Source organism: Cololabis saira, chromosome 20 (genome assembly GCF_033807715.1).
Source record: "Cololabis saira isolate AMF1-May2022 chromosome 20, fColSai1.1, whole genome shotgun sequence".
NCBI lineage: Eukaryota > Metazoa > Chordata > Actinopteri > Beloniformes > Belonidae > Cololabis > Cololabis saira.
The window spans coordinates 19,943,408-19,956,819 of record NC_084606.1 but is presented as its reverse complement, the minus strand read 5'-3'; the positions used below and the strand labels follow the sequence as shown (position 1 = coordinate 19,956,819).

The window sequence follows — 13,412 nt, the reverse complement described above, 5'->3', positions numbered from 1 at the left end:
AATAAATCAGCTTTGATTTTAGGTAAGTTGTTGTCCCTATTAAAGGAGAACTTGTCTTTTAAGTTGTCATTATTTAATGATGAGACACTTATTGGACTTTAGACGGGAACATATCAGTCTTTAGTCCAGGTGCTGGGAAAAGAAACCTCATTTACCTCGTATCGAATTACCGCCAGGACTTTTAAGTGACAGTGAAACAAAAACAAACCTTCTCCAGACAGTTTGTAAAAGGATCAGAGGGTTGAACTGTGATCAAATCATTTGCTGAGACAAACCTGTGCAAGTTGAATCTTTTCTGCCTTTAATTTAAAACAAAATTTATTTCTTTACATATTCTGCTTTTTTCTTTTATTGTACAATCAAACAATGTAATAATACATAAAATTCTTTATAATAATGCACAACTCTATCAACACTACCCATAAATTAAAAAAAATAAAGGAGAAAAAACATTGAGATCAGTATGAAATACAATGTTAGGCAACACCACAGGTTGACAAAGATGAAGCTCTGCTCCGTGTTGGACTGTCACGGCAACGCAAAGACCGACACAGAATGACCATCACCCCTCACACACACACACACACACACACACACACACTCACTCTCACACACAACACACCGCCATTCGTCCTCACATCACAATCATCTCATTTCCCGTCATTGTGTCCGTTTGAACACGTCAGATGTCTGATGATGATGAACAGGGAAACGCAGGCAATAAAGACACGTGTGAAAAAGCCTGAAAATCTTCGCCGGACACTCTGCAGATGTTACGACAAGAGAGAAGCAAAAACAAGTCCTGCTGTGAAGAAGAGCAGCCAGATGTTCAGACTTGTTGACACATTAGCTTCAACGGTCATGAATCTAAACTTTAAAAGCTTTTTGGAGCAGGAGGTCCCGAAGAGTTTCTTGCAGAACTTTACATCAGATGTGGATTCTTTACTACTTTTTCCTTCTTTTGAGCTGAAACGGTTAAACTAATAGTGGTTTATGAAGCTTTAATGCCTCAACACACCCGGTGGTCATGAATTTACTTTATGTGCAGTTTTGGACGACAAGCAATTATTTTGCCATAATTTGCTTCATTAACTAAAAAAAAAGAAATAATCAGTAAACACATTGTTAGTTTTATATCTTTTGATTCATCTGTTATTTAAGAAAATGTAAATGCCAGAAACTGGCAGGGTGTTAATGAGAGTGTGAACAGATCAGGTCAGATATCCTCTATTTCAGCTGCTCAGATGTAAAACTGAGCCTTTGTAGGAAATCAGGTTGGGCTGTTAAACTATTTCTGTAGGGTGATTGTTTGATAGTGTCCTACAGCAACCTGAAGCTCTTTTTTGAAAGTGTAAAATGTTATTTTTTTTAGAAAATGTACAAGGAAAAAGAAAAGAGAACACTGATGGTTTATGGTCATCTTTAACCTTTCGTAACGACTTCAGCGGATTTACACTTTAGTTTAGCTTCAAGCTGGATTTGATTATCGGCAGATCAATAGTGTTACAGCTGGGAAAAAGAGGGAAAAGGATTATTTTGTCCTTTTTAGAGTGCAATTCAACCTAGACGAGCATTTTCCTTCACTCAACCCACCTTCACACACACACACACAAACGCACGTCAAGCTGGCTCAGAAATGAAAGCACGAAAGTTTCACTTTTACTTCTTTCCACCTGAAAGTTTTTGTTCTTGAAATACAGTGCCAACCTCTGTACCTTCCTCTGTTTTACACAAACACACACACAAACACTCACACCAAAGTCACGTCAATTAGGCCGAACCAAGAGGAGCGGCTGCGTGTCCTCTCGGTTCCCATGGTAACCTGGCTGGAATGTACTGACGCGCACACATACTCGAATTCTCACATTAAATTCACAGGTAAACAATGGGTTTTTCTGGAGGACGGACAGATCAGAGATGTGTGTGTGAGTGTGTGTGTAGCGGTGGTGGAGGGAGAGGCGGTGGAGCCTGGAGGTTTCGAGGTCCCTCATCGCATCTCTCGTCTGCGGTTCATTATGACCTTTGGCGGCAGCCAGACGACGCCACCGCGACCTCAGAGGAGACGGGACGAGGGAGAGGCACACGAAGAGTGCAAATGGGTTTAACATCACAGGTAAGGGGGTTTAGCAAGTGTGTGCGTGTATTCGTGTGGAGATAGCATGCATGTTCGAGGTGTCTGCATGTGCAAAAATGTGTTTTTTCTGTTTGCGTATGTAGGGAAGAAAGTGCTTCCTCATGTTTGCCTTCGGCCTCCGTGTGTCCTCAGCAGCTTGATGATAACAGCAAAAGTCTCTCATCAACGTATTTTTTGTTTTTTTTTCCTCTTCCGTCCCTCCTCTCTCATGGCCGGTAAGTCTTTGGGGGCCACAATCAGTCAGTGAGGTTCAGGTCCACTAAGGTGAGCATGACAATGAGAAAACAGGGTCCGAATGTCAGAGATGGGAGCCGTTCAGGAGACACACGCCCTCATCCTCCTCGTCGTTGCGTCCTCCGCCTCTGCCATCCTGGAACGAGCGGATCAGTTGAACATGATGGACTCTGGATCTTTGTTTGCCATTTGAGCCATGTGACGTAGGATGTCTTTTTTTGTAATAATACCAAGAAGCCGCCTGCAGGGGGAGACAAAGGGGAGGAACAGAAGCACAGGTTTAGAGGCAGGAGGAGGTGCTGGTGGGCTGCTGCTGCTGCTGGAGTGACGACACAATCACGTGTTTTTGCTGGCAAACTTCATCAAAATCAAGAAAAGGCGTTCAATTGCAGAAGAGTTTTTAAGTTGGCTCTTGGTAAGTTTGATTTTTAAAAAGTCATTGCCAACAAAAACACGAGTCCCCGAGGAGGCAACACTCAGGAGGGAGAGGAGGATGGGTGAGTAACTGCAGGAAAAAGGAAGAAAGCAGGTCAGAAACTGCACCCACTTCGGAGCAGGATGTCTTTTCAGACTCTGCTCCGGTTGTTTAGGGTTTTCAGTCCACAAGGCTGGTGCAATGAAGGAAGAGCTGGATCCTACAGGAGAAGACGGCAAGTTGTGAACAGGATGAAGAGAAAAGTTAGATCCATGAGAGGCACGAGACAACACTGCTACCACAGCTGTCGTACACCAAATAACCCCTTTTGGTAGTTTTTCACCTTTTCTTTCAACCCCAAATAAGGAAAAAATGTGATGAAATGTAATTTACGCTGACTGCACATAATATAATTCAAGATGTTTCATGTTTTATCTCATCAGCTTCACAATGTTGCCATTCTTCATCACACTTCTAAGAAATTAAGTGTTTCAGATGACATTTTCTCTCCGTTTTTGTTTCCCACAAACAAAACTAAAGGTGTGGGGTCATCGTTGTAACTTTTGTGTTTTAAATGTATCCTCAAATTCTCTATTGGGGCCAGTTCAGCCTCAGTGTACCATTCTGCATTACTCATGTGCACTATTATGTCATTATACGTCACTAACCAAGTTTCTCTGTTTGTCGTTGATACTAACCTGCTTTTTGGACATCTATGTAACTGCTGAATACCTTGAATTTCCTTCGGGATTAATAAAGTATCTATATCTATCTATAGGTGCCATCAAAGAAGTGTAAAGTAGGTTTGTAAAGGACAGCGAAGTAACCCTGCACCATCACCTTTCATCACTACTGCTTTCATAACTAAACTATCTCACGCTGACATCACCTGGTTAAATCAACTCCATCTGTCTGTATTATCACGTTTAAAAGCTGAGCAGAAGATGCTGGGAAAACCAGCAGGACTGAGATTCTGAAAATAAAAACGAAAAAGTACAACTGCTTTCCTTCAGACTTTCTTGTGAAGCTGCATCTCCAACGCACACGATTGTCTGATCACCGAAGACAAAGATTTGACGGATGAACCAACACTGACTACCTGTAAATGGTGCTTTTAGAGCTCTGTCATTTCCTCCTGCGATTCGTATTATTTTGATTTGAAAAGAGCAAATTGCCTCTTTGCTATCGGTAAGTAAAGAGAATTTCAGATAATACAACAGAAAAAGATCAACCCAACTTTAAAATTGCTGCTTCTTTTTGTTGATGAGACAAGACGTGAAACATTTTGCGTTCATTTTGTCTGCAATGAAATAAAAGTATTTTCCCCCCCTTGCATTTTTCATGCTGTTCCAATTTTCCTGAATTGGGGTAATAATACAAATGTAACTCTTTTGCTCATTACACAGCAGCCAGAAATAATCTTTGGCAAAAATATCAAATCAAAAACTACATTTGTAATAAGATGTACGGTTTCATCTACAGAACAGAGAGCAGCGATGCTACTGAGGAGCATCTGAAAAGCAGAGATTTCAGAAGATCAGGTTTTGTTGATTTACTTATTGGAACCCTGGAAGGTAAACAGAAGACACCAGAAATGAGCTGAAACAAACATGTCAGTGCAGGTCTGAGTTAGAGGAGCTTGGGTGGACACAAACACCTGACACTGATCAGACCTGGATTCCCCAAGAGCTGCTGTCATTATTATTACCTGAGCAGTCTCAGATATGTTGGGGAACCAGGGACTGATCAGTGTAGCAGCTAAAGGGTTGAAGCCAATGTTCCCACCAACACCAGCAGCTCCCAGCTCAGATGTATGATTTTAGTCTAGTTTAAAGCTGGAATATCAGGTCAAAAGGTCCAACTAGCACTTAACTCTGCTGGATCCAAGTTGAAAAACATGAATTACTGAAAAGCTGAGCAATCATCTCGTATAAAAGTAGTTAAACTATGGGATGCATTACTTTTCACATCAAATTCTTGAGTCTTCTAAAAGCATGTAATATTACATCAAATTAAAGGATCCGACAAAGTAAAAACTACCTTGTTATTCATGAGAATAGTCCTGCAAAAGCTTCTTTTTTAAACAAAAATGTGTTATTTGATGTTAGGAAGGCGGGACACTGCTGGGTAGGTGGAAACATTGGCAGGTTAAACAGCGGGGTGTAATTACTTCACCAGTGTCTCATGTAACCACCACACACTACCTCGCTGAACTACGACAGTACTAGCACTGAACACAACACTCCACGCGTGCTACCGCTACAGACTGAGGCAGATGTGGAAATTAAGCATTTCCCTCCCGCTAATGACGACCCCACCCTCTTTAACAATAAAAACAAAACAGTAAAAAACAACAAGACTGAGGTTCCGCTTTTCCCAATGCGGTCAACTACTCGCCCAGTGGTTGCTTAGGCGACGGATCAGATGTCATCGCTCTGTGAAGACCCAGGGCAAAACGGTGGGGTCAAGTAGGAAGAAGTTTGAAAACAAAAAAAGAAAGAAAGAAAAAAAAGCAGCCGTTAATGAAGGCAGGGAAAAAAGAAACAAAAATAAAGGTGAAATGAGCGCTGTTGTGAGAGGAAGATGGGAGACAAGGTCAAGCAACATACTACGACTGTAGATGTGGGTAAGAGTTATAGTTCTCATCTTAGTAACAGTCCTTCTCTAAGTACAAAGTAGAGCGACATGATTGCTGCTGTTAAGCACAAAAGTATTCATACCCATGGAAAGTTGTATTTATTCATTTGTTTCCTTTAAAGGGCACATATTATGCTTTTCCTGGTTTTGTCCTGTATCCAGTTCTCAGGGAGTCTTGCTGTCATTTTAAGAGTTGTGTGGCTGATTAAGTAATAAGCAAAAGTTCCCTCCTGCTAACACAAAATTAATCACATCTGCATATTGATCCTCTAAACTCCTCCCCCAGTGAGGTCAGCACTGCTCCTCTTTACCATTCAGTTAAAAGTAAAGTAACCTCCTCCAGCTGTCTCCATCGGTTTGACACATCACTGGCAGTAACTGCTCTGACTGGTTTAGGAAGGAAACCAAACACAGCAGAGTGAGCAGGCAGCAGGGGGAGGAAGAGGCCAAACATGGTGCTCATTACAGCACATGGAAAACAGATTTAGGGCGCACAATCTAACAGATCCAGAGTTTCTGGGTCACAATCAAAGTAAAATAATTCTAATGTGGTGCTTTGATTAATGTGAACAGGCATCAAAATTGCATAATATGGGACCTTTAAAGTTTTCTCTGGTGAAAAATGACAAAAGATTTGAGGTGTGTTTCTCTGTAATAAAAGACAAATAAAAAAGGATGTGATATTTTTCCTACAGGAAAAGACAACCAGAGAAGGAGTCAGATTTCTCCACATCTTTCACAAACCCCTTATAAACTGAGTATGAATCATTTTGGGCAGAAATGTGTGAATAAAAGTGAAAAGGTAGCTTGATGACTGTGTTATTAGAGCGCTAGACTGGAGCAGTGGACATGGCAGTAAGCACAAGTGCAGCTGGCATCATCGCTGTTTGATGGGATGAAACTGCATTCTGGGAATCTACCGAGTCCCTTTCAGACATGAAGCTGCAATGAGCACTTTCATAGGCAGCGGCAACGTTTCACATGTAGTATTATCACTATTATTGTTTTTACAATACTTGAATTCCTAATAAATCTATTTGATCTTTAATAACTATTAAATCCCTACCACCTGCAATGGTTGCAACATTTATATAATGTGAATAATTGATTGAATCAATTGAGATTGAATAATGATGCTTGGAAAAACAGTTTACTGGACAATTAACATAAATCCCAGTTTCTTGTTGTTTATAAAAGGTTAGAGATATTCAAACTGATCTTTAAAGGCTGTCAATCCCCAGAGCTTGATTATCGACCATTACTTACAGAAACTACAATCAATTACGAGGTAAGTGGTTTTCATCAGACTTCTGCTGAGGATATTTAGGTTGTGTCTGAAATCCTCAAGGAGTGTCTGTCTAGCTCAGGGGTCGGCAACCCAAAATGTTGAAAGAGCCATATTGGACCAAAAACACAAAAAACAAATATGTCTGGAGCCGCAAAAAATGAAAAGTCTTGTATAAGCCTTAGAATGAAGGCAAATGGCGAAAGGCGAAATGTTGAGAAAAAAGTCGAAATGTTGAGAAAAAAGTCAAAATTTTGAGAAAAAAGTTGAAATGTTGAGAAAAAAGTTGAAATGTTGAGGAAAGTCAAAATTTCGAGAAAAACGTCAAAATGTCGAGAAAAAGTCGAAATGACGAGAAAAAAGTCAAAATTTTGAGAAAAAAGTCGAAATGTCGAGATTAATGTTGAAGTACAATTTCGAGAAAAGAGTCCAAATGTCGAGATTAAAAAAGGAAAGGAAAAAGGAAGAAAAAAAGAGGAAAAAAGGAGAAAAAGAAAAAAGAAGAAAAAAAAGGAAAAAAAAAAGAGAAAAAAAAAAAGGTCAAACATTTTTGAAAAAGCTCCATGGAGCCACTAGGGCGGCGCTAAAGAGCCGCATGCGGCTCTAGAGCTGCGGGTTGCCGACCCCTGGTCTAGCTGGTTAACTGTTCTGCTGTGGTGATCAATATTTTACATTTTTCAATAAGAAATGGAAGCTAAAGGAAAACAAATTCTTCATGTTTAGGAAGACCTGCAAACACGACACAAGCCTGTACGACTGCCTGGCCCTTTAGAGTACCGGGGTGCATGTCTGAAAGGGGCTCATGCGTGATGAGGGGGACAGTTCCCACTGAGGTCCAGCATTACAGGACCCACAAAACTTCAACAGCTTCAAGCAATGAAGATGGAGCTGAGAGAGCGTCTATCTGAAGGTGGTTCTCCACGACGACGTGAAGCCACAACAAACCCACCGAAAGCAGGGAAGTAAGAAAGAGGAGAAATGAGTCTCAATGTTAAGCTGGGAACTGTCAGCAGTTTTCCACACCATGTTTCATGCATCTTTCCTAAGAGGCGGAGTTGAGGAGACAGGTGCCAAAGTTTGGGGGGAGAGAGGTGTGTAAAGGGGAGGGGCTAGTCACCAGGGGCTCCGTGTGCTGCTTGAGCTCCTCCAGATGCTCTAATATATTCTTCTTTGTGATGATGCCCAACACAATCCTGCAACACACACCTGTTACTCGGCAGACTGCCCACATCATCAGCAACAACAAATAAACAGAAACACAGAGAGAACACACGGCAGCAGCTCAAAACAGAAACAAAGTGAGGTGGGAAATATTAAACACATGAACCAATAATCACAGAAAATTACAGAACTAAACGAACACAAAAACTAGAAAACTAAATAAAAGTGACAGATATTACTTCTACAAGTACATATGTTAGTTTGGCAATATAATATGTTCTTATGTCAACAAATCCCAGAAAAAGACCAAAACCAACACATCAATAAATACACTAGCATTTAGTTTACTTTTTAACTCCTATCTCATATAACAGACTATATGTAGCTTTTTTTTTAATCTTTTTCTCTTCTTCAGTGTATTAAAGCTTTTTGTGCATCACAAATGTCTGTAAAATAAAATCCCTTTTCTGAGGAGTGTCCGTCACACGGCGCGGTTCAACCCACTCCCAGGGTGCAGCAAGTGCAGGATATGAAATTAGCTGGAGATGAACATGAGAAGTGGATACTTCTGGTCTGATCTGGTCACTCAATGAGTTCTTGAACGTTTAATGAGTTAAACTCGGCCTTTGAAGCTGTCGAAGTTTTTAATTTGGCACATACTTAATATTTCCAAATATGTTCTCTCAAGTTAAAAAAATAAATAAATTATAGAAGTATGTCTCTTTCAAGGTTCAGCATAGTCACTGTGAAATACTTCTGCATAATTTTAAAGTGGTTAGTTGAGCTTGCCTCAAACACTATTGATCAATAAACTGACCAATCAGAAGAGACTTAGCTGAAAGAGACTGGAGCTCGACTAAAACAGAGCAGATGTGCTGCGGTAACGTTAGAATGTCAAGACGTGTCAAGTTTTTTTTTTTTTTTTTTTTAATATGAGCGCGTCTAACCCTCCTCTAGTAGAATAACCAAGGAACATTTTCAAGACTGTGCAAAGTAATGGCTTTTAATTTCCTGTACAACATAATTCTATGGTCTACAAATGATTATAACAAGTCATTTTTCTCTTCCACATAAATCAACCTACAACAGTGATTAGGAACTAAATGTTTATTTGTTCACAACCAAAGCCCAAATAACACGCACTATTCTTCTTTACCTTTCATTACATGACATTATCTCTTTCTTTTTTTTTTAAATACAAATGTTTACTTAAAAGATTTATTTCTTCTCCAACGTGTTACTGCTAGAGGGGCAAAGGAATGGGATGGTTCTGGTCTTTTCTGTGAGACATGCTGACAATATATATATATATATATAAAAAAACAAAACAGAATACTACCAGGCTTTATTCATTGTTTCCTTAAGACATAATTAAAAAGTTAATTTTAATGGGAAAACTTAAATAAACAAGAAAAAGAAACTGCTGCTCAGTTCTTCTCTGGTGGTCATCACAGCGAACAAAGCTAATTATTAGAACGTGTTTATCAACTAACAAACAACCTGCTCTTGTAAATTCTTCATCACACCAGCAGACGTCTCTTTGTGAAACCACAATTACACAGAAACTCCTTCACAGGCTTAAAACAATTACAATAAAAAAAATTGGTCGCACAGTTCCACTTATTGTAAAGAACATCCAGATCAATTCTTCATCATCATTTTTTTCCTCCTTTTCACCCACACAGCAATCGTTTCTCCCCAACTATAGCAACTATTTTCTCCCATCATGACACCAGGTATGAATCTGTGGTTAGTTTCAGTCAGTAGCTCGAGGAAATGGACCGTTATAAATCAGTAAAGGGATAAAGGACATGCAGTGCAGCAATTGTGCTAGTTCATGCAGACTGCAGGATCTCAGCGCTCATGCATCATCATATGTGTGGACGTGTGTTTTGTGCGACATTTTGTCACCCTCAGGCGGGTTAAAGAATCGCGGCGACGCGCTGCTCCTCGGAAGACGGCGGTCTTACCCGTTGTGAGTGACCAGGCACTGGCGCAGCCCCATCTTTCTAAAGATGTCCACCACGATCTCCATGGGAGTGTGGTCGGTGACGGTGAAGGGGCTCATGTCCAGGATGGAGCGAAGCTTGAGGGGCCGGGGGCTGTCAGCTGGCAGGGTGGGTGCATGCTGGGTAAAGTACACCCTGGAGTTCAGCATAATGCCTTCCTGCTTGCGACGGGCATTTTCTGTTGAGATGCAGGGAAAGAAAAACAATTGTGCTTCATAATTAAAGGACTCAATCTTCTTCACTTTACTCCAGTCCATAGTGACTTTAATTATTCCCATCAGTAACTGTACAATTGAGCCTTTGTCAAGCCCCGCCCCCGTTGCTATGGTCAGACATAGGCCTGTGTTGAAAAAAATCGATTCTCTGATTTTAAATCGATTCTCATATTAATTCCTAAAAATCGATTCATATGTCTAAAGATCGATTTAAAAAAAAACAAAAAAAACATTAATTTTTTTTTTTCATCATTACATTACAACTTTTGGTACTTTTTTGTTTATGCCCAAAAAAGGAATATTTTGTTGGACACGAGAATAACTGGTGCCATGTTTTTGCCTTTAAATATGTTTAAAAGGTATGAAAACATTAAAGTTTTCAGTTATAATTGCATACATTGTCTATATTTCTTTGCTTTATATACTGTCTTGGAGTTACATTTGCATAAATGTTAAAAACCAAATTCTCATAAATGGGGAAAAAATAAAAGCGATTTATTTCATCCTCTGTTTCCTCCCTGGATCTGTTTGGTAATTCTGACCCACATGATGTTTCTGAAAGCAGTTCTATCAGCATTCTGGGAGCTGATTGGTCCTTACAGCATCATTAGCTGCCAATACTTGCTGTTGAATCTCAATATAATACTAGTATTAATATGTTGCAGAACTACAGTCATATAATTCATGCAACAGCTGAAAAAACAGTTTTATTAACAGTAACCCAAATCAATATCGGATCGAATCGTGATAATCGATTCTGAATCTTAAGAATCGGAATCGAATCGATTCTTGATATTTGAATCGATCCCCAGCCCTAGTCAGACAAAACTGTCATCTCTCCCGTCCACTTCCATTGTAAAAACAGGGTTTGACATCACTTTATTTCTAATTAATATACCAAAGAAAATCCACAGCAACTAGATATGAATAAAAAGGAACACTTCAGGTACCGTGAGTTTAAAAAACTGAGGTTTTCAGCAAAAATGAGATCTTTTTGATTAAATTTTTTGTAATTTACCATTGGTTTTGGGATGAAATGTATTCCTGTGATTCTCTGGGTAGCGGGTGTCACTTTTACAAGTGCCCCGAGTACACCGCTTAACCATTTTAATATAAATAAATAAACGCTTTCGCGGTTGTAGCTTTATGTTGTAGCCTGGTGCTGAGCCGACTTTGTTTTGGAAGAACGGATCTGATTTGTGCCAATTTGGGGATAAAAAAATACGCTGCATTACAAGTGTTCCTTTTACTAATACAATGTTTAAAAAAAAATAATCCAGTGATTTAAATTTCGATACAAGGCAAGTTAAAACTACGCTTTTTCCATTGATGTGAACGAGAGACACGGCTGTTTTGTCCAACCAGATATTCTGCCTGGATGTAGCGATGGAGAATGATTTTTCTGATTGGTCAGTCAGGGACCAATCAGAAGGCTGACAAATGCTCAATTGTCTCAAATCAGTTGCCAGTTCACTCAATATTCTTTCGTCCTTCTCTGCGGTCTCACCTATAGCAATAGTGATATCCCTGCGCAGAGCGAAGCCCACCAATCTCTGCGACTCCTTGGACACTATCACAGGGAAACCATTATAACTGGTCTCATTAATAACGCCCTGCAGCTCCTCCACCGTCAGGTCGTCCTGCGTCAGCACTGCCAGCGGCGGGTCGCTGCGTCGGGGCCTCATCACCTCTCGGGCTAGAGTGGTGTGTGTGAACTCCTCCTTGGAGTCTAGGAAGGGGTATCCGTTCAGGCGGATGTGGGCCTCGTAGATTCCCTCTCGGCCAAACGCGTCACCCACCCACTTGCTGGTCATGACGGCAGCCATGAGTGGGACGATGTACTCCAACCCACCGGTCAGCTCGAACACGATAACAACGAGGGACACGGTCATACGGGTCACTCCACCTGAAGAGGGAGGACAGAGGGTATTAGTAGATGCCAGAAATATGTATATTCAGAGAAATCCAGCTTTAAAAAAAAAAAACACGAACACAGAGAGAGAAAAGAAGGAATAAAAATGACACAAATGTAACAGCTTCAGAAAGAATAATCTTATCCCGATTAGGGTTGGGCAATATATCGAGATTTTAATATATATCGATATATTTTCAAACGCGATATGGTACGAGACAATATCGTTTATATCGATTTTATTTTTTTTTAAATTTTTTTTATGATTTTGATATTTGCTTATTTTGTGACAAATTGACTTGAATGTTTTATTTGAGATTTGCACAAATGTTTTGTTATTTGCACAACTGTCAACCTCAGTGGAAAAGTCTGCCTGTTACTGTCTACATTGTATTAATTGCACAGTGTATTTTAATTTAATTGTTATGCAGGAAAGGGATATTTGTTTTATTTTATTCAAGAAGCATTTTTATTCTATATATGCAGGCAGTTTATTTTTATTTCATTTGTTTTATACATTTTGATATTGTGCAGACCTCTGTTAATAAAGGAACCTGTGTGACATTTGGCACGAGGCTTTGTATTAAAACTGACTGTTTTTTTAAGGGTTTGCCTCAGAAAAAAATGAAGCTAACAGAGATGCTATGCTATAATGCTTTGGTGGGAAACCCCAATTATGGCACAAAAGAAATATCGATAAATATTGAGTATCGCCATTCAGCTAGAAAATATCGAGATATGACTTTTGGTCCATATCGCCCAGCCCTAATCCCGATACTGTATGAACTGTTGGCTCACCCAGACAGGCTGCAGCTCCGACCATGGCATAGAGCCCTGGCGTGATGCAGTCCGCTCCCACCTCGCACCACTCTTTGAACAGGAACCAGTCGTGGTGATAATAGGCCAGTTGCTCCACAGCAATGCCAACAATTCGCCCTGCTATTGCTCCAATGGCCATGCTGGGGATGAACAAGCCTGACGGAACCTGAGGGTGAGACGCCAGTCTGGATTTAGTGATAATGAAGACACAGAAGTGCGTTAAAAGTCCCTCACTGAAAATCCTCCAGGGGTCACCTTGAGCCCAAATGTGAATATAGTCATGATGATTTTAAAGATGAGCGCCAGGCAGAGCTGCCACATGGCGGAGTAGACGCCGGGACCTGCTGGGCGGTTGGGGTTGGGGTTGTCCATGAAGGCTTTGCTGCCGTTCATCTGGCTGCGGTACTGGCAGAGCTGGGACGTCTCCAGGGGGCCGCAGTCGGTGAACAGCTCTTTTATCAGCTCGCTGGTGTTCTGACGTGTGTAGGGGTTTGGGAACGCCACCACGGCTGTGATGGCCGCCACCAGGATCACCTCCAACACCGGGTACTTTCCTGAAGAGCAACAATGTCACACTGTGAGAGGTCTTAG

General features: G+C 40.6%; 1 protein-coding gene across 8 annotated transcripts in view; it reads right to left on the bottom strand.

Moving 5' to 3' along the window:
• Positions 1–284: 284 nt before the first annotated feature.
• clcn3 (chloride channel 3) overlaps positions 285–13,412 on the bottom strand; it is a 56,224-nt gene continuing 43,096 nt past the window's right edge. For 5 of the 8 annotated variants that reach the window (XM_061710554.1, XM_061710553.1, XM_061710556.1 and 2 more), the window contains 6 exons: positions 13,077–13,375; positions 12,801–12,987; positions 11,598–11,996; positions 9,837–10,053; positions 7,823–7,898; positions 285–2,609 (listed from right to left, as the gene is read on the bottom strand). In XM_061710554.1, coding sequence (XP_061566538.1) covers positions 2,433–2,609; positions 7,823–7,898; positions 9,837–10,053; positions 11,598–11,996; positions 12,801–12,987; positions 13,077–13,375 — 1,355 coding nt within the window. In that variant the 3' untranslated portion in view covers positions 285–2,432. Of the gene's footprint in view, positions 2,610–5,180; positions 5,219–7,822; positions 7,899–9,836; positions 10,054–11,597; positions 11,997–12,800; positions 12,988–13,076; positions 13,376–13,412 lie in introns of all 8 variants that reach the window. The other 3 variants (XM_061710557.1, XM_061710560.1, XM_061710558.1) reach the window with 2 other exon arrangements.